The sequence below is a fragment of the Amia ocellicauda genome, chromosome 15, assembly GCF_036373705.1.
Source record: "Amia ocellicauda isolate fAmiCal2 chromosome 15, fAmiCal2.hap1, whole genome shotgun sequence".
NCBI lineage: Eukaryota > Metazoa > Chordata > Actinopteri > Amiiformes > Amiidae > Amia > Amia ocellicauda.
The window spans coordinates 30,193,784-30,217,685 of NC_089864.1; the positions used below are offsets into that span (position 1 = coordinate 30,193,784).

Consider the following 23,902-nt stretch of genomic DNA (forward strand, 5'->3'; position numbering starts at 1 on the left):
ACTATTAAAATATATTTTGCACAACTTTTTCATGATTAGTACACTATAATGACTCTTAAATCCTCATAATGTAGCTATAATACACTCAGAAATTCACTCTGATCAAATAAAATATTATCTTATAGGGCGCTGGCACTTTTTGTGACCACTGCTCCTCACAGAATTTCTCCAGCTCCCTCATATTTCTTGATTTTCACTTTTGAACTGCTATTGTGATTTGCAAAACAATGCTGATGAACATATAAGTATATTTATAATACTTTTTGTTTCATCTGACCATAATACAGTTAGCCAAAATCATACTGCTTTTTCATTATGCTGTCAGAAGAGGCTTCTTCCTTGCAACTCTGACATTGACACCAGATTTATACAGCCAACTACACACAAAATACGTAAGAAACAAAAGCACACAGTGGTAGGAGTCCTGTGACCTCACACAGGGAGTTATTGACAACTGAATAGTGGCTACCACCAGGTCCAGGTGCCAGTGCTAGTGTTGGGGTCATTACTGAGAAAAAAGTAATAATACTAGTTTATTTTAAATGTAGAGTGTTGTATTACTCATTATATTACCTGCTCCACTCATTCCTTTTGCCCTGCAAAACAATGTGACTAATCTCCATAGTCTGGTCATGCATGTTTTACATGCATGCCAAACAAATACATTTAAATTTAAGGCTGTGGGTTACCTTTGAGTCAGCAGCATAGACAACTGTGAATTAAGCTGGCTGAGCGATATTATCTTACTTCCACTCAAGTTTTATTAATCTGCGACTTCATTACAAAAGCTCAGATGATATTAGTAAGTATTGCCACAGATCAAAGTTTTTTGTTTTTTTCCCCTTCATGTTTATAATGAATGTGGGCTGTGCCAAGAAGAAAACAATCACATGTATTTTTATGGGGGTGTGGGTGTGGATATATTGTACTGACTCTGGGCCTATGTAAAAGGTATTCAGTAGGCTGGCATGCGGAATTCTGAAAACACCTGGAATCATACTTGGACATATTGAATCAGAAAGGAGATTGACTGTTTTGGTACCAGAAGATGAAATATTAAGTTATTCAATACGTTTGACTAATCTTAAACATTATATTATACATCTACAGGTAATTGTGTAACAGTTTATCTTAAATATTAAGAGTCTTAATTCTTCATTAAGGTGTTACAGAATTAGTTGAACATAGAATAATTGTATACCATACATAAACATTAATTTACTACTACTAACATTTTGACTACATACCAAAACTATACAGAGCAAATAATAATGACAAACCTGTCATTTTCAGGTCCTTTTGCATAAAAGGAAAGGTCTACATTTCAGGTATTCTAATATTGTGGATCGTATCATTTTAATTCTTAAAATGTCCTTTTGACTAAGACATTTACCTTTTAACCGCCTTTTAAATACGCTGTAACTATTATAGAATTTGAATACTGACAATAATTAAAGTCCTTCTAAATGAGATGGTGAATTTAAAGTTTCTAATTGTTTCATCGATTACAAGATAACCGCTTTAATATTTAATTGGGGAGATATATTTGCATGCTGAAAGTAACTTGAGACAGCGCATTGCAATAATATAAAGCGGCGGGGTGACTCCAGTTCAAAGAATGGCATCATAGCACAGGTATTGTGAAATAAAAAAGAATGAACATAGAATTATTATTTAATGTATTTTATTTAACATAATACATGTATTGTAGGTGACTTCCCAATAGTTTCGAAAAAACTATTTGTACTAATTAAGTTAAATCAAGTACATTTCTATCACAATTCTTAAATGTAACCTTGACTTTTTCTGTCTCATAGGGTCTCATCAAGTCCTACTGCAATAATGAAAAGTTGGATTGGACTGGAGTGTTGCCCTTCCCTGATTAAAGAAACAGAAGGACTGACCAATTAGCCGAACTTTGGTTTGCCTAAAGCCTTCATCAAGCAGGGATGGAATTAGCTACCAGAGCCGTGCGAAAAATAAGCCATTGCAGACCTAGGAGCAGATTGTACACAGTTACAACAGAGCTACATCCTATTACAAGCTTTTCAACTCCCAGACCTGTGCCCCTTCGCAATATGGAAGACCGCGTATCTCCAGGCAATGGTAAGTGGGTCATTGTTTATAAACAGATTATCAGTAATTTTTTTTAGTTTTATTGTGACTTTAAACAACTATTGATTTGCAGTTCCAATTTGATGATGTCTATGGATCGGGAAAACGTAATTGGAAAGATGCACATACTAAACGGACGCCACGAATTCATAACAAGTCTTTAATATGCAATACATTTGTTATTAGATGTTAGTCTGTAAAAGTGTGGACGTGTGTGTGTTTACTAATTACATTTAAAAATAATTTCAGTATCATAGACTTTCAAATTTGAGTTACTTGTTTCATAAATTTTAATTACAATATTTAATTATGCAGGATTATTAAACTCGCGATATACATTACAATATTACATCATAGCGTATTGTATGTTTGATGCATATTATTTCTATGTATGCAGAACGTTATAGTTTGTTAATCTGGACTGTTCTAGGACTGTGTATCCTGCCAGTCTGCTGGTTGTAGGTTACAGTATGACGTGTTGTACTAGGTGTTGGGATACCATTATTTAATGTGCAATTACCATTTTAATATCTATATAAATAAATAAAGGAAAATGTCACCTGTCTAGTGCAACACTAAATTAAAAACACACAAATGCAATACAAACTGTTTAAACAAAGATCTGTATTAATGTCCATACTTATGTTTTGTAATCCAATATAAGAAACAATACTTTCTTGCATTTTATATCTAACCTGGTACAATGAGTTTAAAAGTCTTCTGGTTTTTATTTTATTTAAGCAAGATTTAAACTACATTACATAACCAAATATTGTTTTGATCAGTCTAGACTAACTTTATCATCTGTATAGCCTGAGGAGTTGGGTTTCTTCAGAAATAGGGTTGCTCTATACTATTTAAATAAAAAAAACAGGATCAAATCACCAGATGTGAATTACAGTTACAGTACTATGCCATCTTTTTGTTTGAGAGAAGATTGTTCATTCTATATAATGCAAATTCATTTCCAAGAACACTGGCTATAATTTTCGATCTTTTGAGAATGACCATTTTGTTGATCATTGACACCTTTTTTTTTTTTCTACAGTGGAATGTGTAAAACCAACAACAGCATTGAGTGAGTCATCTTCAATACACAGCGACAAGTTCCTCTCTGTACAACGTGAATTTTCAGAGGTGGACCTGAACACAGTAAATGGTGTTTTTGATCCTTCTGAATACTTAGAAGACCATCATGAAATGGTGTGTATATTCCTCACAATGTCTTAAGTGTGAGCATAAGTATCAAGGTATTCTACACATTCTCTAAGTGTTTTATTCTGTCACGTGATTTTTTAATACATATCACACCTGTCACTTTGCATACATACTGCTTCCATGTGTTATATATGTAGGTTCTTTTCTTAAATAAAATGACTCATAAAAGTCACTAGTTTTCTTGAGAGTTGAATCTCCTGTCCCTATTGGTTATTTAGTTGTACTTGAAGAGAAGAAGGGAAAAAACATAAATCTGTATGCTAACTGCATTCCCTGCTTCTGTATACTAATGTTATATGCATTAGATGTGTTTAAAAGTGTAAGTAGAATGTATTTACTTAGCATAAGTGATGCAGTGAGGAAAAATAATCTGATAAGCAAAGGAACACAAAACAGTATAAGAGAGGGAGACATGTAGGAGTAAAATGGAATATACTGCAAATGCAGTGTTACACTGCCTTCATTAAATAGGAAACAATTGGTATTCAAATAATTGAATCTGAATTAAGTAAATAATGTATTGGGTTTGTAGTTTATTGCTGCTTATTCTTGTCAATTACTTCCGTATTATCTCGTAGATATTTTTGCACTAAATTTTATGGAGCTCTTTCAGTCCACACATGTTTACAAATTGGCCTGCCACCATGGACCTGTAGAGGCCCTATCAGTCAGGTGTTATAGGCATCTTCAGTCAGTGGCTGAAGATCATGTTACACACAGCTCATTCAAACAGCCACTATACTTCTGAAAATAATTAATGTAATTTATTGGAAACCATCTTATTTATAACACTAATATAATCTATAAATCTATTACTATACTCAGAAACTCTGAAAAATGTATTAAAAAAATGCAAGCATTTGAAATAAGTTGACACTTTCCGCTAGAAATAATTAATATCATGGGTAACAATTTTATTTTCCTAAAATGTTCCTACTTGGGTAGTGTTATAAGGTAGGAACATTAGCAAGGAATATTTCCAGAACATTTTTTTTTTCTAATTTTAATAAAATGTCTGAATCAAAATATTGGTAATACAATTAAACTTTATTTTTATTATTTAACAAAACAAATATGGGAGTGTCAAGGCTCACTCATTAATGCATATATAATTAGGTCCATAAATATTTAGATACTGACACAATTGTCATAATTTTGGCTCTGTATGCCACCACAATGGATTTGAAAGGAAATAATCATGTGCTTTAAGTGTAGACTTTCATCTTTAATTTGAGGGTAGTTACATCCACATTGGGTGAACGGTGTAGGAATTACACACATTTTAGTATGTGGTCCCCCCAATTTTAGGGTCTCAAAAGTATTTGGACATCCTGCTTGTTCTTGGGGTGTTTTGCCTTCATTTTTACTTTAGAAATCAAAACAAACCAATCAGAGAAATAGAAAAACATTAGGTGTGGCCAGATCAACTATTTGGTACATTCTTAAAAAGAAAGAACACACTGTTCAGGAACACCAAAAGGCCCAGAAGACTATGGAAAACAACTGTTGTGGATGACAGAAGAATTCTTTCCCTGGTGAAGAAAAACCCCTTCACAACAGTTTGCCAGATCAAGAACACCCCCCAGGAGGTAGGTGTATCTGTGTCAAAGTCAACAATCAAGAGAAGACTTCACTAGAGTAAATACAGAGGGTTTACCACAAGATATAAACCATTGTTAAGCCCCAAAAGCAGGAAGACCAGATTAGAGTTTGCCCAAAAACATCTAAAGTACAGTTCTGGAACAACATCCTATGGACATATGAGACAAAGATCAGGTTGTACCTGAAATGGGAAGAAAAGAAAAGGAAAAGGAACTGCTCATGATCCAAAGCATACCACCTCATCTGTGAAGCATGTTATGGCATGGGCATGTATGGCTGTGAAGGGAACTGGTTCCCTTGTATTTATTGATGATGTGACTGCTGACAAAAGCAGCAGGATAAGTGTTTAGGACTATATTATCTGCTCAGATCCAGCCAAATGCTTCATAACTCATTGGACGGCGCCTTATAGTGCAGATGGCAAAGACAAGCAACCCAAGACTTTTTTAAGGTGAAGACGTGGAATATTCTGCAATGGCCAAGTCAATCACATGACCTGAATCCAACTGAGCATGCATTTCACTTGCTGAAGGCAAAACTGAAGGCAAAACGCCGCAAAAACTATTAGGAACTAAAGACAGCTGCAGTGCAGGCCTGGCAGAGCATCACCAGGGAAGAAACCCAGCATCTGGTGATGTCTATGGGTTCCAGACTTCAGGCAGTCATTGAGGCCCTAAAGTTGGGGGGACCACATATAAAAATGAGTGTAATTCCTACACCATTCAACCAATTTGAAGATGAAAGTATACACTTAAATCGCATCTTGATTGTTTCCTTTCAAATCCATTGTGGTGGCATACAGAGTCAAAATAATGACAATTGTGTCATTGTCCAAATATGTATGGACCTAACTGTATAAACACCAATACATACATACAGGTAGTGGAAAACAAAATTGAAACACCATGTAAAGTCACTTATTAGTGTAGCGTAAGGTACACTTATAAATTTCAATTAAAGAAGTGAATTTATAGTATCACCTTATCACGAATCCTGGAATCTTGTAGAACTCAATTTCTGTAATAATTGGACGCAGACACCAATTCCAAAGATATAAATTGTCAAATTTATTCAAAACAAAGACTAAATGTAGCACTACACTAATTATACAAAAGGGAAAAACTAATTAAAATTCAACTCTAGATCAACAAATCAAAGACAAATCACTTCCGTGACCAAATCAAAGACCATGGGATCACATATGATAACACAAATCGTTAAACAAAAAAACGTTATAAACACATTGACTACAATACCGGTTAGTAAGACGAAGGGGAGTCTCTCGTTAGTATTATTAGTCAGACATTAAATAACTACGCAGGTTAGTATTTAATGTCAGGTATCTTCTCGTTATATATATATCAGTCTCATTTACGTTTAGGTGCCGAGAAAGATCCTATCATTACTTGTTACCACAATTTCCCTTAACTGATTATTATTCAATGATTAAGGATAGGCAGGGCCACCAATAATCTAATGTCACATTCTAGAGTTATGAATCACAGATTAACGTTTCTAATTGATTTCTCAAATGTCATGAATCATGAACTCCAAACTGTTAAACTTATCTGAACTTCGTCGCAGAGAGGCCTCTCTGTCTTCGGGCTCAGATAACAGCACACGGCACGAGGTCTGTGTGGTTTGGAACAAAGGCAGTCCGGTTGGGCTTTGTCCAAGAACTTCCACTCAGTCGATGCACCTGGAAGTTGGGGTTTCGCGAATGTAGAGTCTTTTCCAAACAGATTTTCCACTGGTTTGAAGGCTCCAAGGTTGTGCACAAAATCTTCTTTGTAAGCAGGGGTTCCACCGTAGTTACTTGAAGACGAAGTCTTTGAAGAAAAGCAGGGCCCTGTTTGTTCCAAGGGTCAAGTTTCTTAAGACTCAAATAGCTATTTAAATGACTGAACACTTTTGTATACAGTCGACTTTGTCCAGCTGTAAAACTCCACTGATCTGGTGGGCACAGGCGGGCAGCGCAGTCTCTCTTCTTGGTGCCATCCTCCCCAAAACTGTCACTTTGATGCAAACCAGTTCCAAGCTGATGAGCTAAGGGAATCTGATAACTTTGGGGGGGAGAGGTTTTCTTTAGATCAGTGCTTCAGCTCAGAGCCCAAATTCTCTTATCCAAATACACCCAACATAACACTACATTAGGGTGTTGGACCACCATGTGAGGCCAGTATGACCGGTGTGCACTGTGGTATAGAGTCTACCAGCACCAGTAGGGATGCAGCATCATTCTTCCATGAGCTAGCCAATCAACTGATGCCCGGTTGATGGAGATGTAAAACGCTGTCTTGAGCGTTGATCTAGAATATCCCATAAATGCTTGATTGTATTCAGATCTGGAGACTGAAAAGGCTATGACTCTGTCTTGGGGTAGGATTAAGGGCCAGATTAAATAAAAAATTTGACCCACCCGCTAATAGAAAACTACACAACTGTACTCAGTTGTGGCTTCATTTTTAGTAAGACGCCACTTTCTTCTAATCATAAATGTAACCGCTAATATGGATAGTTGTGTAGTTTTCTAATAGCGGGTGGGTCAAAGTTGTGATTTAATTTGACCTTAAATCAAAAATGTTCACGCTGCGAGTCGCTCGCAGAAGCATTAGCGGCATGTATGGGAATGGAAATCATACTGCTGAACTATCGTGGTATTAAGGCTGGGATTAAATCAAAAGTTTGACTCACCCGCTAATAGAAAACTACAGAACTGTACTCAGTTGCGGCTTCATTTTCAGTAAAATGACACTTTCTTCTAATCAGAAATGTAACCGCTATGATGTACAGGTTTGTAGTTTGCTATTAGCGGGTGGGCCACAGTTTTGATTTTATCTGGCCCTAGGCCTCCTCTTTCAACCATTCTAGACATAATTATAGGCAACCAGCATTGTCCAGCATTTTTATACATGACCTTAGACCTTAAACATGACATGCTTAGGCATGCTGGGATGTTATTTGATTAATTAACACATAAGCCACATTCTCATTTATCCAGGTGTTTCCTTTTTTTGTCTACTGTCTGACACACATATATGCATTTATGTCCAAAAGTAACTTTTTTCAGGATGTTTCAAGCAAAATAACATGTATTTCAGCTCTTATTACATTAACCAATTTTTCCTTCCACTCCAATCAATAACCTACACATGACACACAATGTTGGAAGAGGGCCACAGTTACTGAGGAGGCAGCTCTGCATTCTTAAATCCCTTTCCTTAACTTTAACATGACAACCTGAATCTACTGATTAACTCATTAGTAGAGCACTTAATGACCTGAGCTGGGTGTGTCAAATAAGGGAGACATGCAAAATGTGTAGTGTTGGGGGTCCTCCAGGAACAGGGTTGAGAAACTCTGATGTGTATAACTCTTTTAGTTGCTATTACAGTCCCATGAAGGTATTGAAATCTGCTGAGGTAATTACATTTGCACTCTTAATATTATGCAGTTGAGTAGAATGAACTGTGTAGGCAAAATATCCCTCTGCATCAGCAGTCCTCCTGATAAAGCTACTTAAGACTTGGCTATGGATGTCACAAATCAAACTGCTTTCAATTCCAGTGGCTGCATTCAATGCTTCAGGTGCTGTCAACTGAAGAAGTCAAGCAAAGGTCATTTTGTGATTTTGTGTCCCATTGTCTCCCATAAGCATGTTAGGGACATAATTCACCCTGTGGTACATACACTTTATTCTGAGACACAAACACTATATACTGAGATGTATACACTAAACATATTTTTATCCAACTGTTTTTCATTTTTGTTTCAAAGGTGTGTTATGAAGAAGTCACACATGTTGTGGGTGTGGCAGTTGTATTTAGTCTCAGGGGTTCAGGTGGAACATGATTACATTTTCTATTGTATTGGACTAGACCCCCCCACCCAACTGTTATTGGTTATAGTGCAGCATTATTGTAATTAACCATTAACCCATTGTGGGAGACAGCTGTTCTTTTCCAAAAGAGCTAATTCTAGTGGGACTAGATTTTTTCGGCCTTGCCGACACCTCAAGCTATATCTTAAATATGGCATTTGTGTGAGCTAAATGAGTGTGGACCTGACCAGGCATTTATGACTGATGACCGATTTCTCACCATATACGGAAGCGAAATCTCACTGTACCTGGAAGCGAGATCTCACTGTATATGGAAGCAAACCAAGTTGCTTAACCTGAGACAGGGGTTGAACACCCAGCCAAGTCAAGAGGGAATTATGTATTTCTCCTGTTTGGACACTGTAGTGCGGATTTGTAAATCGCTCTGACTGAATTACTGAATTTTAGAACTTTTAGTATTCGGCTTCCATTTTTGTTTTTTACATTTATTATCTGGATACTTTATTATACTCGCAATGTGGTTAGCCTTTTTTTGGCTGGGACCTGTCTGAAGAAAACATAAGAAAACAAAAGAAGGTTTACAAACGAGAGGACTCCATTCGACCCATCATGCTCGTTTAGTGTTCATTAATAACTAAGTGATCCAAGGATACTGTAGAAGTGTCTCGGAAATAAGTGGAGAAGTCGTCGAGATAAAGCAAACAGAACTTTAATCGAGCCGGCTCGGAAGCCCCACGTCAGAAATAATTCCTTCAGTGAGACTTAATGTTTACAAACATGAGTACAACTTTATAAGAAAAAATGACGTAACATCTTATGGCCGTTCATCCAATCGGAAGATACAGGTCCGGGTCCGTTTACGATCTGTCCTCCCGTGAAGAGGTGATGGATACAAAAAGCAGATGTCCGTCTTTGATGTGCACTAGGAAGATGCGATCCCACGGTGGTCATTTACCTAGTGTCAATCGCTCAGTAACAGAAACATTCCTGCCTATCTTGAGAAACGATTAAGTCATAAACAAATTCACAGCAGACATCTGTAGGCTATTTCAGCACTGTGTAATCTTTCATTACTGACAAGAGATTCTAACAAACCAACCTTGTTGACCCTTTACTTGTCCTGCTAAATCTAATCTGCTCAGTCTGTATACAAACTACTTCTAATGCTAGTATTAATATAAAACATTATATAATTATCACAAAACACTTTCTTCAACATCCTATACAGAGTCTTCAGATACTATCTAGTCTATTTTTAAATGTTCCCCAATGTTCAGCTTCAACCACATCGCTGGGTAGTTTGTTCCAGATTGTGACAACTCTCTGTGTGAAGAAGGGTCTCTGTCTATTCTGTCTTGAATGCCTTAAAGCCCAATTTCCATTTATGTCCCCGGGTCCGTGTGTCCCTGCTGATCTGTAAAAGCTCCTCTGGTTTGATGTGGTGGATTTCTTTCATGATTTTGAAGACTTGAATCAAGTCCCCATGTAGTCGCCTCTGTTCCAGGGTGAAATGTTCAGTTCCTCAGTCTCTCCAAGTAGGACAAACCCTTAAAACCTGGAAAAAGTCTGTTTGCTTGCCTCTGAACTGCTTTCATGTGATCTACAGCTGCAGTTGCATGTTCAAAAAATTCGAATAAATTAGTATGATCTGCCTCGTCTAAACCCATGTTGACTATCTCCAAGAATATGGTTTTCATTAAGACGCTCCTCTATTTTCTGTCTAATAATTTTTTCCAACATTTTACAAGTAATGCAGGTGAGACTGATTGGTCTGTAATTTCCTGGCTCAGTTTTGTCCCCTTTCTTGTGGATTGGTATGACATTTGTCATCTTCCAGTCAGTTAGCACATCCCCTGTTCTAAGTGTCATTTGGAATGTTTGAGTTAGCGGCCTATAAATAATTTCCCTCATTTCTTTAAGTACTGTTGGAAATATACCATCTGGCCCAGGTGATTTGTTTGTTTTTATTCTGCTAGTCCCTTTAATACCTCCTCCTCATTTATCCTCATCTCTCTTATGTCGGGGTCACACTACATGATTTTAAGCCCGATTTGAGCCCGATTTTGCCCTCACGACAGATCGGCACTGATCGTCATGACAAGCAGCTTGGTCGGGGTGCCGTCCCAACTGGCGATGGTCATGTAGTGAGAGATGGGCTGCGATGCGATCGCTTGCCCTCTGATCTGATCATAAGCTTGTCGGAGCCCCTACGGTTTTATTAAACATGTTTAATATTTATGACTCGATCGCCTCCGATCGTGGAGAGTGACGTGATCAGCAGCCAATGAGAGCCGAGCTGACTGAAGAAGAGAGAAGAAACAGGAAGAATAAACATGAGAGGAGAATAAGATTGTCATACGTATTTATTAAAATACTTCAAATACCAATGGTTGTTTCGGGGCACGTTATTTTTAAATACTATACGCTTTTTGTGTTTGTCCGCACAGATGAACATAAACAACAACAGCGGCTTGTGGTCGCATTCTTTCCGCAGTTTTGCACAGACCTGCAGAAATCCACTGATTCCATTGGTGGAGCAGCGTAGATCTGCACTACACAAACGTGACCTGTACATGTGGACGTCTGTGTTTGTTGACCTTTTCTCTGTGTGGATCACGTGTGTTTCTGCGAGATTTGGAGGCTGTGAAGCAGATCGCCACGACAAGGATTTCAGATCAGTCGTGTAGTGTGTGTTCACCTGTACTAAAGCGATCGGGTAGTGTGCGCTCCTTCACGATGCAAAAGACACAAATTCGGTGCAAAATAGTCGTTAAGTGTGAACTGCCCACTGTTCACAAAATCGGGTCGGATTGTAGAAATCGTGTAGTGTGACCCCGGCATTAGGGTTTGACTGGACTGATTGTTGACCTGTGGCATGTTATCTGTTTTTTCCTCATACCTTCAAGTTTTGCTTTTCTAAAATTGTAGATAATTGTTTTAGACTTGGTCCTTGTTTTCTGAAAGTATGCCTCAAAGCTAACCATATTGCATGCACTCTCTCTGGTTGGTTCCCTGTCAAACCATTTATATTTCTGTTTCTATAGTCACAACTGAACTTTCCCAGTCTATGTTTGGGAAATTGAAAGCCCCCATTATAACAGCCACATCCTTGCTACAAGAAGTCCTGATTACATTGTACAATGCAACATCTTTCTGAATATCTGAATTGGGTGGTCTGCAACACACTCCTACCACTAATCCTCCAGATCTTTTATTCAAAAATTTAGGATGTAATTTGAGTTATTCTGCCTCAATGTGATTTCTGACATATAATGTTACCCTCCCACCTCTTTGATTTTGCCTGTGTGTATCCTTTCAACTTGTATTTATTCCCATCATTTTCTGTAAGCCATGTTTCTGTCACTCCTACAACGTCATAGGCACCCTCCAGAACTGTGGCTTCTAGGTCTAACATCTTGTTCCTTATACTCCTGACATTGATGTATAAACATTTCAGGACATTCCAACTAGCAGTTTCCCTTTGTGTTCTTTCCTTAGTGGAACATCTTCCATTGTCAGAGCTCCCTGCCCCCCTAGTCCCTAGTTTAAAAGATTCTCAATTACTCTGCCCATACGCTCTCCCAATGCATTAGCCCCCCTTCTGTTTAGATGTAGACCATCCCGTTTGTACAGGTCCCATCTATCCCAGAAGAGAGACCAAGAGACTCCATAAATCTAAAACCCTCTTCCATACACCAAGATTTCAACCACGTGTTAAACTTTCTAATCTCTGCCTGTCTCCCTGGCCATGCACGTGGTATTGGAAGTATTTCGGAGAAAACTACCATGGAGGTTCTGCTCTTTAGTTTCTTTCCTAACTCTTTAAATATGTCTTGCAGAACCTCTGCCCTACCTTTTCTTATGTCATTGGTTCCAATGTGGACCACTAGTGGACCACAATGTGGACTGTCTACTAGTTTAGGGAGATCTGCAACCTGAGCACCAGGTAGGCAAGATACCATGCAGGTCTCCTTATTGCTAGATCACACTGTGTGATCTACACCTCTAAGAATTGAGTCTCCTACTATAACTACCTCCCTCTTCTGGGGGGAGTGGGCACCATGGTGTTCTGGTGCTCAGCTGCCCTCCCATCACCCTCTGAGCTGTCACTGTCCAACTCGGTGTCCAGCAGCATTTCTAGCTCTTGTGATGTCTCTAAGGGATGTGCATGCCCTTTTCTGTGGTTACGACCTACTGTAACCCTGCAGTTCTCTACACTTTCCTGCTCTAAGGTCTCAGCTCTCCTGGGTTTTGGCGTGCACACCATCTCTCTCATGGGCTGAGGACCAATTCTTCAATATCACTAATATGGCGCAGTTCAGCAAGCTGAGCCTCAAGATCACAGAGATTGATCTCTAGGACTTCAACATGCCATCAACGTTCATAAATGAAATCTTCTTGGATGAGTTCATTCTGCAAACCTGACACTGTAGTGGACACATGCTTCTAAATGTTACAGTTTCTATTCTACGGTTTCTATTCCCTAGTCAACTCTGTAGCTTTTTGTCAGAGAAACAGCGCAGCTCATTCTCAACAGCAGCTTTAAGTAGCTTTTGTCTACCTGCCACCAATTCACACCTAACTGGCTCCACCTGGAACAGAATTCCTGGTAGTCCTTGACTAAATCACCTTTCTTCAGAGGTGTGAAAAGTATTCGGAAATCATACTTGAGTAAAAGTAAAAATATTCTATCAAAAACTTACTCCAGTAAAAGTAAAGTCTCCCAGTCAAACAGTACTTGAGTAAAAGTAAAAAAGTAGCTACTTTTTAGAGTACTCAAGTACCAAAAGTAAAAGTAAATTGTGATTTTAGTAATCAAGTGAAAGTGCTTGTGTCTGAACCTTATGGAGGGGGCACACAAGAGATTAATTTGATGTTTTAATCCAACATTTTATTCTCCATAAATTATCAAGGTATTTTTACGGTTCCTCAATTTTATCTTGAAGAAAAAGTCTGACAAAAAGAAATGTTATTAGGCTCATATCTGGATATTACTTTCATGTGTATATAGTATTAACAAAGGGTAACATTGGGGGATTTATATAAAACATTTTAGTTTTCTTAGCAAACTCACTGTTCACACACACATATACATATATCCCAAACAGTTGTATAATAATACACAAAACAAAATAAACAATATAAAATATGTACCCCTGTAGTGATCACATTTGTTATAATGTAATCTATTGCACTATGTTGCAGAAGACTGGGTTTGAATCTCAAAACTCAAAATGATATATCTGTGAACAGTAACGCGTACCTTTTCTCATATACAACTGTATTTAAATCATAAAGTGAATAATATGTTAATATGTAAAATAAAAATCAAATGTAATTATTTATTAATACTGTATATTTTATGCACAGCTGTCATTAAAGTAGAGCTGCTGTGATGTTCACCCACAAAATGTCTTTTGAATGGATGTGTTTGTCTTTAATGTGCAGTGATGCAGTCATGCATATTGCTGAGTCATTAATTCACTTCTGATTGGTCAGATTATTTCCAGTCGTGGTGCAATAATCAAGACAGTAGACCGTTTACATCTGAGCGATGCTAGTTCTCCTTAAAGCAGTGTGGAGCTCCTATTGAAATAGATGCAGGTCTAAGATTTCCGCTCGTCCAGTGTGAACCACCAACAGACTTTATATTCATGTCTGACACAGGACAAGCCTTTAGAAGGATGTGTAACTTACTAAATTTTATGAAACTGTTAAGGTCAGAGACATGAACCAAATTAGGGAGAGCGTAGGCTGATCTCTTTCAAACCCCCAAACAGCCTTTGTTGCCGAATGCATGCATCAGAACAATCAATAATTCACTCTGCTGTGTCCTTCAGAAAATAGAGACCATGCCTCTGAAAGGTTATACCGTGTGTCGCTCAGTGCAGAGTATCAGGTCCGGCCGCGGGTTCGAGTCCATCTTTGATCAGGAAAAGAAAGATCTAATGTGCTAATGGACGAGAGAGGGGCGGATCTGTGCTGCGGATCCGGCTCACTGATTGGCTCACTACAGCGCTGCTCATTATGCTACAGTGTGATTGGTCACAAGTATCTAGCAAACCTGAAACATGTTAATTCCATGTATATGTATGTAATTCCTCTCTCCAATTATAATAACAGTAATGAGTCATCTGTGGGAAATGTAGTGGAGTAAAAAGTACATTATTTTGTTCATAAATGTAGTGGAGTAAAAGTAAAAATAGCCACAAATAAAAAATACTTAAGTAAAGTACAATACTCAAAAAACGTACTTAAATACAGGAACAAAGTATTTGTACTTCGTTACTTTACACCCCTGCCTTCCTTCAACCTATGTACTTTCACTAACTCAGCAGCTGAACTGAATTGACTTAAATTAAAACAAACTACAGACAGGAGTTACTTCAATTAAGGAAAAGTTAAAACGATAGGTTGCGTATGCAACCCCAGTTATCTGAAAAAGGAAGCACTGCCCAAGGGGGAGGGGTTTCTGCACACTTCTGTAGGAACCCAATTGAAACGTCACTCTATCAAAGCTGCCATTGGCCCCTGCGCACGTCACTCAGAACAGGTCCCTTCCACTTCCTGTTCTGTAAAACGTGACGTCAGCGCAGGTTCGTCCTCTTTTGCCGGGAGCAAGGACCCTTGGGCAGTGCTTCCTTTTTCAGATAACCTAGCATACGCAACCTATCATTATCTTTCAAGTTGGAAGGACTGCCCAAGGGGGAGGGGTTACTGTATAACAAAACTGTCGCAAGGCAGGAGGCAGCGAGCTGATAAGGGGACCTCGGCAACACAACTCCAGAGAGTAACCTCAGGGGCCCTGTAGGGCTGCACCTGAGCCGCCCAGGAGCGAGGATCGTAGTCACGCTCTACCAGGAACTGTCTGCAATCAGCATATACAAAGCGGGGATACAGAGGTTAACTCTTACGCCCTCCGCTTACAATAGGAAGGCCGGCTGCTCTACTAGAGCACCTAGGAGCGAGGCTGTATATCTACTTGCACAAAAGTGGCGCGGGCAATCAAGCAACTTGTGCGCCTTCCGCGCATTAACGTGGCAGTGAACCCCTCATCCTGCAGTAGCGGGGCCAGAGACCCACTGAATAACACACAGCTGGCTAGTCAACTGAGTAAACACAGCTGAACAAAACAGTACATACAGGGTGGCAGCAGGAATATTCATGCTGCCTCCGCGCAGCACAGGAAAATCATGTTCACTGAACGGTACAGAGCATCCAGCTCCACTGTGCTGTCATAACAACTAAACGCATCGCGGGGTGCAGGAAGCAAATCATGCACCACCACGTGACACGGGAGCAGTTGTCACCTATTAGCACAGCTAATGCAGGACAACAGCAGGCTCTACCATGACCATCAAACCATGGTGTGCAGGAAACCGTTCATGCACTCTTTGCATAACATGGGAGCATTGGCCACTTGCTTCATTAGTCTCAGCGAGTCCACACCAGCTCTACAATGTTGTACAAATGAACAACAATATATATCGTGTGGCAGCAGGAACATTCATGCTGCCTGCGCTCAGCACAGGAGCATCCAAATCAACTAAATAGTACAGAGTGGAAGAGCTCCACTGTGCTGACAATTAGATTTCATACTAGCGAACTATATACACCACGGGCCGCAGGAGCCTGCTCATGCGCCACATGTGGGACATCATAGCTATGGCCGCTTGCTCCACTAGCACAGCTAGAAGTAAGTTCACACCAGTCTGACTGTGTCGTGACAAACAAACTATATACATCACGGGGCGCAGGAGCCGGCTCATGTGCCACATGTGGAAACACAGGAGCAGTTGATACCTGCCAAATAGCGCAGCTAGCGCAGGGCAACTAAGTTGTCACCGTGTGAATAAATGAACTATGTACTACAGCAGGGCACTGGAGAAACTCAACGCCCTCCGCTGGAGGACAACAGCAGCGGTCCCCTTGCTCCATGGCATACACAGCAGAGCGGGCCACAGACCTGCTGACCAAGGAACTATATACACAGCAAGGCAGCGAAACTCGAGTGCCATCAGCTGGGAACAGCGGCAGTGAGCTCCATGCTGCACAGGTCAGATGGAGCCACAGTTCTGCTGTTTAACACATTTATACATATACAGAGTGGGGTACAGGCCAGACGCATGCACCACCGCAACACAGTTATAATGAACTAACTATATACAGGGCGGCCTTGTAAGCCAACATGCCTGTAGGCCGCATGACAAGCCCTGGGAACACATCAACAGGGCTGTTGCCAGACTGAATACTGTGTATACCATGCACCAGGTGCTGGATACAAGCGCGGGCTGTAGTGTGGGCGCAAGTGGGCAGAGGAGCACCTCACACGGGTGAGATCTCTTACGACACACTGAGGCTCCGGCCGGGCAGCTGGGCTACGGATTTTACTGCCGTTGCTAGCGCTCCTGCTGTGCAGGAAAAAGCCCTGTGGACAAAAATACCAACACAGCAAGCAGTCGGAATATATATAGCACTATATAAACATTTATAATTAAACAGCTAAACCAACAGATTTCTTGACTCGAGAGGCTGAAGGTATTCAGAGGATTGCTCCATTGGTCTCTAAATGACCAAACACCTGCTTGATTGTTATTGTTAAATACATTCAGGTATTTATAAACTGGTATTAGAAGGGTGATCACAAAACCTGCTGGACAGGGGCTCTCCAGGACCTGGGTTGGAGACCCCTGCTCTAGGACCTTGTAATGGATATAAATAATCTGATGCCGACTATTATGAAGCAGCTTCAAAGCACAGATTGTGTGTTGGTACATATTGGCTCTAATGAGGTTTTGAATGTGGGTCAACAAGCGCTCCGGTTGCACTATAAACATCTCCTCAGTACTATTTCAGAGACTAACAAGAAAATTGTGGTATCTGGGCCCATTCCACCTGCCTCTTGTTTAAAAGGGAACCAAATGAGAGACAGCATGACATTTAGCCAACTTTGGCAGCTTCAGCTATGGCTGAAAGGGTTGTGTCATGCAACTGACATTCCTTTTGTGGATAATTTTGACTCTTATTGGGAAAAAACAAGCCTCTATATAGTGGATGGGATACACCACAGCAGTCTTTTTGTTAGGCTTCTCTCAGACAATATAGCTAGGAGCATACAATGACATGCCTTTAGTTATTGCCCAAGGGTGGATGATGTTACTATAGCAGGAGTGGTCAAATCGATAGTCCAGAAGCCCCGGACTACTAAAAATTGGGGCCACTCAACCAACCTTTAATGTCCCAAAGCACGTGGGACTACCATTACTCTAAAACAATATTGTTTATAGACTTCTGGTGTTGATAGACACAACACATGGGGACAAGTTCTGTTTTGAATGTGAGTTGTGATGGGGGAGGGCTTTATGCTGAACACAGAGTTGTGATTGGTTGTTTGGCTTGCAGGTGGGAGTTTGTGTAGTATAAATGGCAGAAGAAGCCGACTGAAACATTAAAACTGTATAAAATAAAGAACATCAAGTAAATGTAAGGCAAATTTATTAGGAACTAACTTCGAGTTGTGCAACTGAGAATCTTTAAGCCTAATAATAATATTTGTGTTGGTGAAGTGAGTTAGTTGTACAGTAGTAGACTTCTGTAGTTGCTGGTTCATTTTGCAATTGATATATACACACACACAGACACACACACATACAAACACAAATTAATATATATACACACATAAGTTTACTCAAATGCCATGCAATTTACATGCAATGTTTGTAACTCGTGTTTGGCCCGCAAATTGGGAGAATCAGTTTTGTGGCCAAAAAAACGGTCAATCCCAAATACTCCAGTACATTATGTAAAAATTACAATGGGGGGAAAACATGTGCGAATGCTACGGACATAATCGTGTATATATGTATCTACTTAAATGGCCGCATTAAGTTGCTGAAGGATGTTTCATGGTTAACAATGGCATATTTCAGGTTAATGGCAATGCGGAAAGCTGTTTCTTCTTTTTTCCTCCCCTTAATCATTTTAATGTTGTGCACTGTTCAGTAGTGTGCATCATGTTGTAATGAAACATTTATATTCATGGCTTGCTGCTCCATTAGTGACGTGAAAAACTATTTAATTTGAACAAGTTGTCACATGACAGCTATGGATTCGATTATGTCAGCTGTATTCGAAACTGCACGTACTACATAAAAACACTTCAGCGGTTTTGAATACAGCCAGTGTCTTGAGTATTGTTCTCGTGCATGTAAACCACCCTTTCTGTGATGTTGCTGCTAAAACAGCACAAGAGCTGTATGTAGAGCTAATTTACATATTAATTCACTCCTTCGCTATGAATTTTCATGATGTTAGGTAAACATCAGCTCGTCCCGAGTGCAATAAACTAAAACCATGTAAACCTCGAGAGGGGTTAATTATTGGAGCGTTAATTGGAAATGAAAAATGTGGGCTACCAAATCCTGTGGTGGTCTACCATAGTTTACCTTTGGGTAGCCCACTGGACTACCACACATAGATGTGATTTGTCCACCACTGCTATAGGTTTGTGGCATGCAGAGTTAGTAACCTCTGCAACAAGTAACATTGAACAATGTCATTTTAGCCTTAAGTAGTTAGTCAGTTCTTTTATAGGACCTTCTGAAATTATGGGCTCAAGTAGGGAGCCCGCTGCTATTGCTCACTCTTATGCTATTACCAGGCTTGTATCTAGCTATCGCGTGAAACATTTTCACAAGTATGGAGGGATTGTATTTGATAATCTTGTGGCCATTTATATAAAGTCTACTGTTAGCCCTGTGGTTTTAAGTGAAAGGTGAAATTGGATTCTCAGAACTTGGTCTTGGTCATATGAACGTGCAGAGTCTGGTGTCAAAAATGTACTTTGGGCCGGATTAAATCAAAACTTTGACCCACCCGCTAACATAAAACTATAGAACTGTACTCAGTTGCGTCATTATTTTTAGTGAGATGTCACTTTCTTCTAATCAGAAATGTAACCGCTATGATGTACAGGTTTGTAGTTTGCTATTAGCGGGTAGGTCAATTTTTTTTTTTAATCCGGCCCTTTTTATTATTATTATTTTATCAGGAAGAATCTACAGGTGCATGTCAGTGTGGTGAATAAAGCAGAGGTCCAGGGTTTCACACCCTGAATGGAAGCAATGTGGTAAGAAGTAGACAGACGTCCCCGAACCACCAACCTTTTGTTTAACGCTGAACATGCTATCCGATTGCGCCAACAGAGACGGGCCTTTGTGGGCAATCCAAACAAATCCAGACATTTTTGTTTTTTACCGAAACCTGGTTATCAAATAAAATTAAAGACAATTGCATAGCGCTGGATGGTTACAACATATCTAGATGGTTACACCATCTATGTTGAAGAAAATGTTATATAGTGCATACAAAAGGGATGATGACGAAACAAAATACATAGAATATGTTGAGCTGCAAAGAGATCTTAAGAAAGGGATCAGGAAAGCAAAGAAAGCAAAGAAAGAAACATAGCTCTTGGAGCTAAAACCAATGCAAAGAGCTTTTTTCAATATTACAACAGCAAGCGGTCAATAAAGGAAACAGATAAGGGGCAAATATTGAGGTATCTTGGAAAACAAACAAGATGTGGCAAATATACTAAATGAGTATTTCACAGAGGTTTTTACAAAAGAAAAAACAGATGACATGCCACAGGTTGACAATCAGTCCAGTCAAATCCTAAGAGAGATCAGGATAAATGAGGAGGAGGTACTAAAGGGACTAGCAGAATTAAAAACAAACAAATCACCTGGGCCAGATGCAGATGGTATATTTCCAACAGTACTTAAAGAAATGAGGGAAATTATTTATAGGCCGCTAACTCGATTATTCCAAATGACACTTAGAACAGGGGATGTGCCAACTGGAAGACAGCAAATGTCATACCAATCCACAAGAAAGGGGACAAAACTGAGCCAGGAAATTACAGACCAATCAGTCTCACCTGCATCACCTGTAAAATGTTGGAAAAAATGATTAGACAGAAAATAGAGGAGCATCTCAATGAAAACCATATTCTTGGAGATAGTCAACATGGGTTTAGACAAGGCAGATCATGTCTGACTAATTTATTAAAAACATTTGAACATGCAACTGCAGCTGTAGATCACGTGAAAGCATATGATATGATATACTTAGATTTCCAAAAAGCTTTTGATAAGGTTCCACACCAAAGACTGATCCTCAAATTGGAAGCTGTAGGCATTCAGGGTAATGTAAGTTGATGGATTATGAACTGGTTGATGTATAGGAAACAGAGGGTGTCGATTAGAGGAGTCACTTCTAACTGGAGTGAGGTTGTTAGTGGAGTTCCACAGGGATCAGTACTAGGGCCTTTGCTTTTTCTAATATATATTAATGATCTGGACTCTGGGATAGTTAGTAAACTTGTCAAATTTGCAGATGATACTAAAATAGGTGCCTCAGCAGATACAATCTTGGCAGCACAGGCTATTCAGATGGACTTAGATAATATTCAGTTGTGGGCTGACACCTGGCAAATGAAATTCAATGTGGACAAGTTCAAGGTAATACATGCAGGTAACAAAAATGTCCACTATAATTACACTATGGGAGGTACAGATCTAGATGAAGTAACGCATGAGAAAGACCTAGAAGTCTATGTGGACTCCTCACTTTCTCCATCCAAGCAATGTGGGGAAGCAATAAAAAAGGCAAAAAGAATGCTAGGGTATATTGTCAAAAGTGTAGAATTAAGAACAAGGGAAGTAATGTTAAGACTGTACAATGCGCTAGTTAGACCTCATCTGGAATACTGTGTACAGTTCTGGGCACCACACTTCAAGAAGGATATTGCTGCTTTAGAGGCAGTTCAGAGGAGTGCAACCAGACTTATTCCAGGTCTGAAGGGAATGTCCTACTCGGAGAGACTGAGGGAACTGAACCTTTTCACCCTGGAACAGAGGAGACTACGTGAGGACTTGATCCAAGTCTTCAAAATCATGAAAGGCATCGACCACATCAAAACAGAGGAGCTTTTCCAGATCAGCAGGGACACACGCACCCGGGGACACAAATGGAAATTGGGCTTCAAGGCATTCAAAACGGAAAACAGGAGACAGTTCTTTACAGAGAGAGTAGTCACAATCTGGAATAAACTACCCAGCGATGTGGTTGAAGCTGAAAGTTTGGGAACATTTAAAAATAGACTGGATAGGATCCTTGGATCACTTAGATATTAATGAACACCAAACGAGCACGATGGGTCGAATGGCCCCCTCTCGTTTGTAAACTTTCTTATGTTTCTTATATTTCTTATCTAGAACTGACAGGAGCACAAGGGGAAGTGGTGTTGCTATTAGTCGGAAACTGTGTTGCTGTTTCAGTAGTCAAATCTATATAAATTCTATATAAAAGATTTAATATTATGTGTCTTTGGGAAATAAAGAAATAGTGGACAGTTGATGGTTATAGGAGTATATCGTCTGCCATCAACAAAACAAAAAGCACTGGAGTGGATAGCAGAACTACTAGCAACTAATTAGTCCCCTGATACTATTCTAATGGGGGATCTAAACCTAATTCTAATTTAATTAAATTTGACACATCTTATCTCGCAACCCACACACACCATTACAAGAAATCATGGGAAATCTACCTTTATAAATATAATTTTTACTAACATACCACAAAATTCCAGTGGTGTCCTTGCACAGGGTTTTAGTTATCATTGTCCAATTGCTTGTATTAGGGATACCACACTTCAAAAGTCTCAGCCACACATCATTATTAAAAGGAATTTTAAACATTTTGTAGAAAAAACTTGTTATATGATTTGTCCCATAGCAACATCTCTCGTCAAAATCCTGAAATAGCACTAAACCATTTTATTGAGATTTTTAACTCCATAGCAGATAAACATGCTCCCTGAGGGTAAAAAATAGTAGTAACCCCTGGTTCTCCCCTGAAATTTCAGAAATAATATGGAGGAGAGATATAGCATGGAGAAAAGTACAGACCACAGGACTACACTCTGATTGGCAATCTTTAAGAAATGCATGTATTGCTATGATATGGAGAGCTAAGTCATCTTACTATGTAAACACCCTTTCTGATTGTAATCCTAATCCTACAACATTTTGGAAAATAGCTAAATCATTGGAAAATGGTAATTCCACATCTTTACTGCCCAAGCATGTAACCTCTGAATGAAATGTTATTACTGAGAAAGCTAAGATCTGTAAGGTTTTTAATCAGCACTTCATATCTGCAGGTTCTTTATATGAAAGAAATAGTGGTTCATGGGTGCCCGACGGGCCGCTGTCCTCCCTGCCCACAGATCCTGTTCAGTCAGTACCTTCCTGATGCGTACCGGCCCAGATGCAGCAGCATCTACACTTAAATTTTTTGATGTTGTATATCATAGTGCACTAAGGTTTATTACTGGTTCTGATTTTAAATCTCACCTTTGTTCTCTGTACACAGAGGCAGGTTGGATCTCTTATATGCTAGAAGAGAGTACCATATTGTCATATTTATATACACTCACCTAAAGGATTATTAGGAACACCTGTTCAATTTCTCATTAATGCAATTATCTAACCAACCAATCACATGGCAGTTGCTTCAATGCATTTAGGGGTGTGGTCCTGGTCAAGACAATCTCCTGAACTCCAAACTGAATGTCTGAATGGGAAAGAAAGGTGATTTAAGCAATTTTGAGCGTGGCATGGTTGTTGGTGCCAGACGGGCCGGTCTGAGTATTTCACAATCTGCTCAGTTACTGGGATTTTCACGCACAACCATTTCTAGGGTTTACAAAGAATGGTGTGAAAAGGGAAAAACATCCAGTATGCGTCAGTCCTGTGGGTGAAAATGCCTTGTTGATGCTAGAGGTCAGAGGAGAATGGGCCGACTGATTCAAGCTGATAGAAGAGCAACTTTGACTGAAATAACCACTCGTTACAACCGAGGTATGCAGCAAAGCATTTGTGAAGCCACAACACGTACAACCTTGAGGCGGATGGGCTACAACAGCAGAAGACCCCACCGGGTACAACTCATCTCCATTACAAATAGGAAAAAGAGGCTATAATTTGCACAAGCTCACCAAAATTGGACAGTTGAAGACTGGAAAAATGTTGCCTGGTCTGATGAGTCTCGATTTCT

At 39.5% G+C, this 23,902-nt stretch overlaps 1 protein-coding gene across 1 annotated transcript in view; it reads left to right on the top strand.

The window, feature by feature from the left end:
* Positions 1-1,823: 1,823 nt before the first annotated feature.
* The window catches only part of LOC136772014 (anoctamin-2-like), a 203,339-nt gene continuing 181,260 nt past the window's right edge, over positions 1,824-23,902 (top strand). Inside the window, exons 1-2 of the mRNA XM_066724657.1 lie at positions 1,824-2,106; positions 3,164-3,318. Of these exons, the coding sequence (XP_066580754.1) occupies positions 1,950-2,106; positions 3,164-3,318 (312 nt within the window). The 5' untranslated portion in view covers positions 1,824-1,949. The remainder of the gene's footprint in view (positions 2,107-3,163; positions 3,319-23,902) is intronic.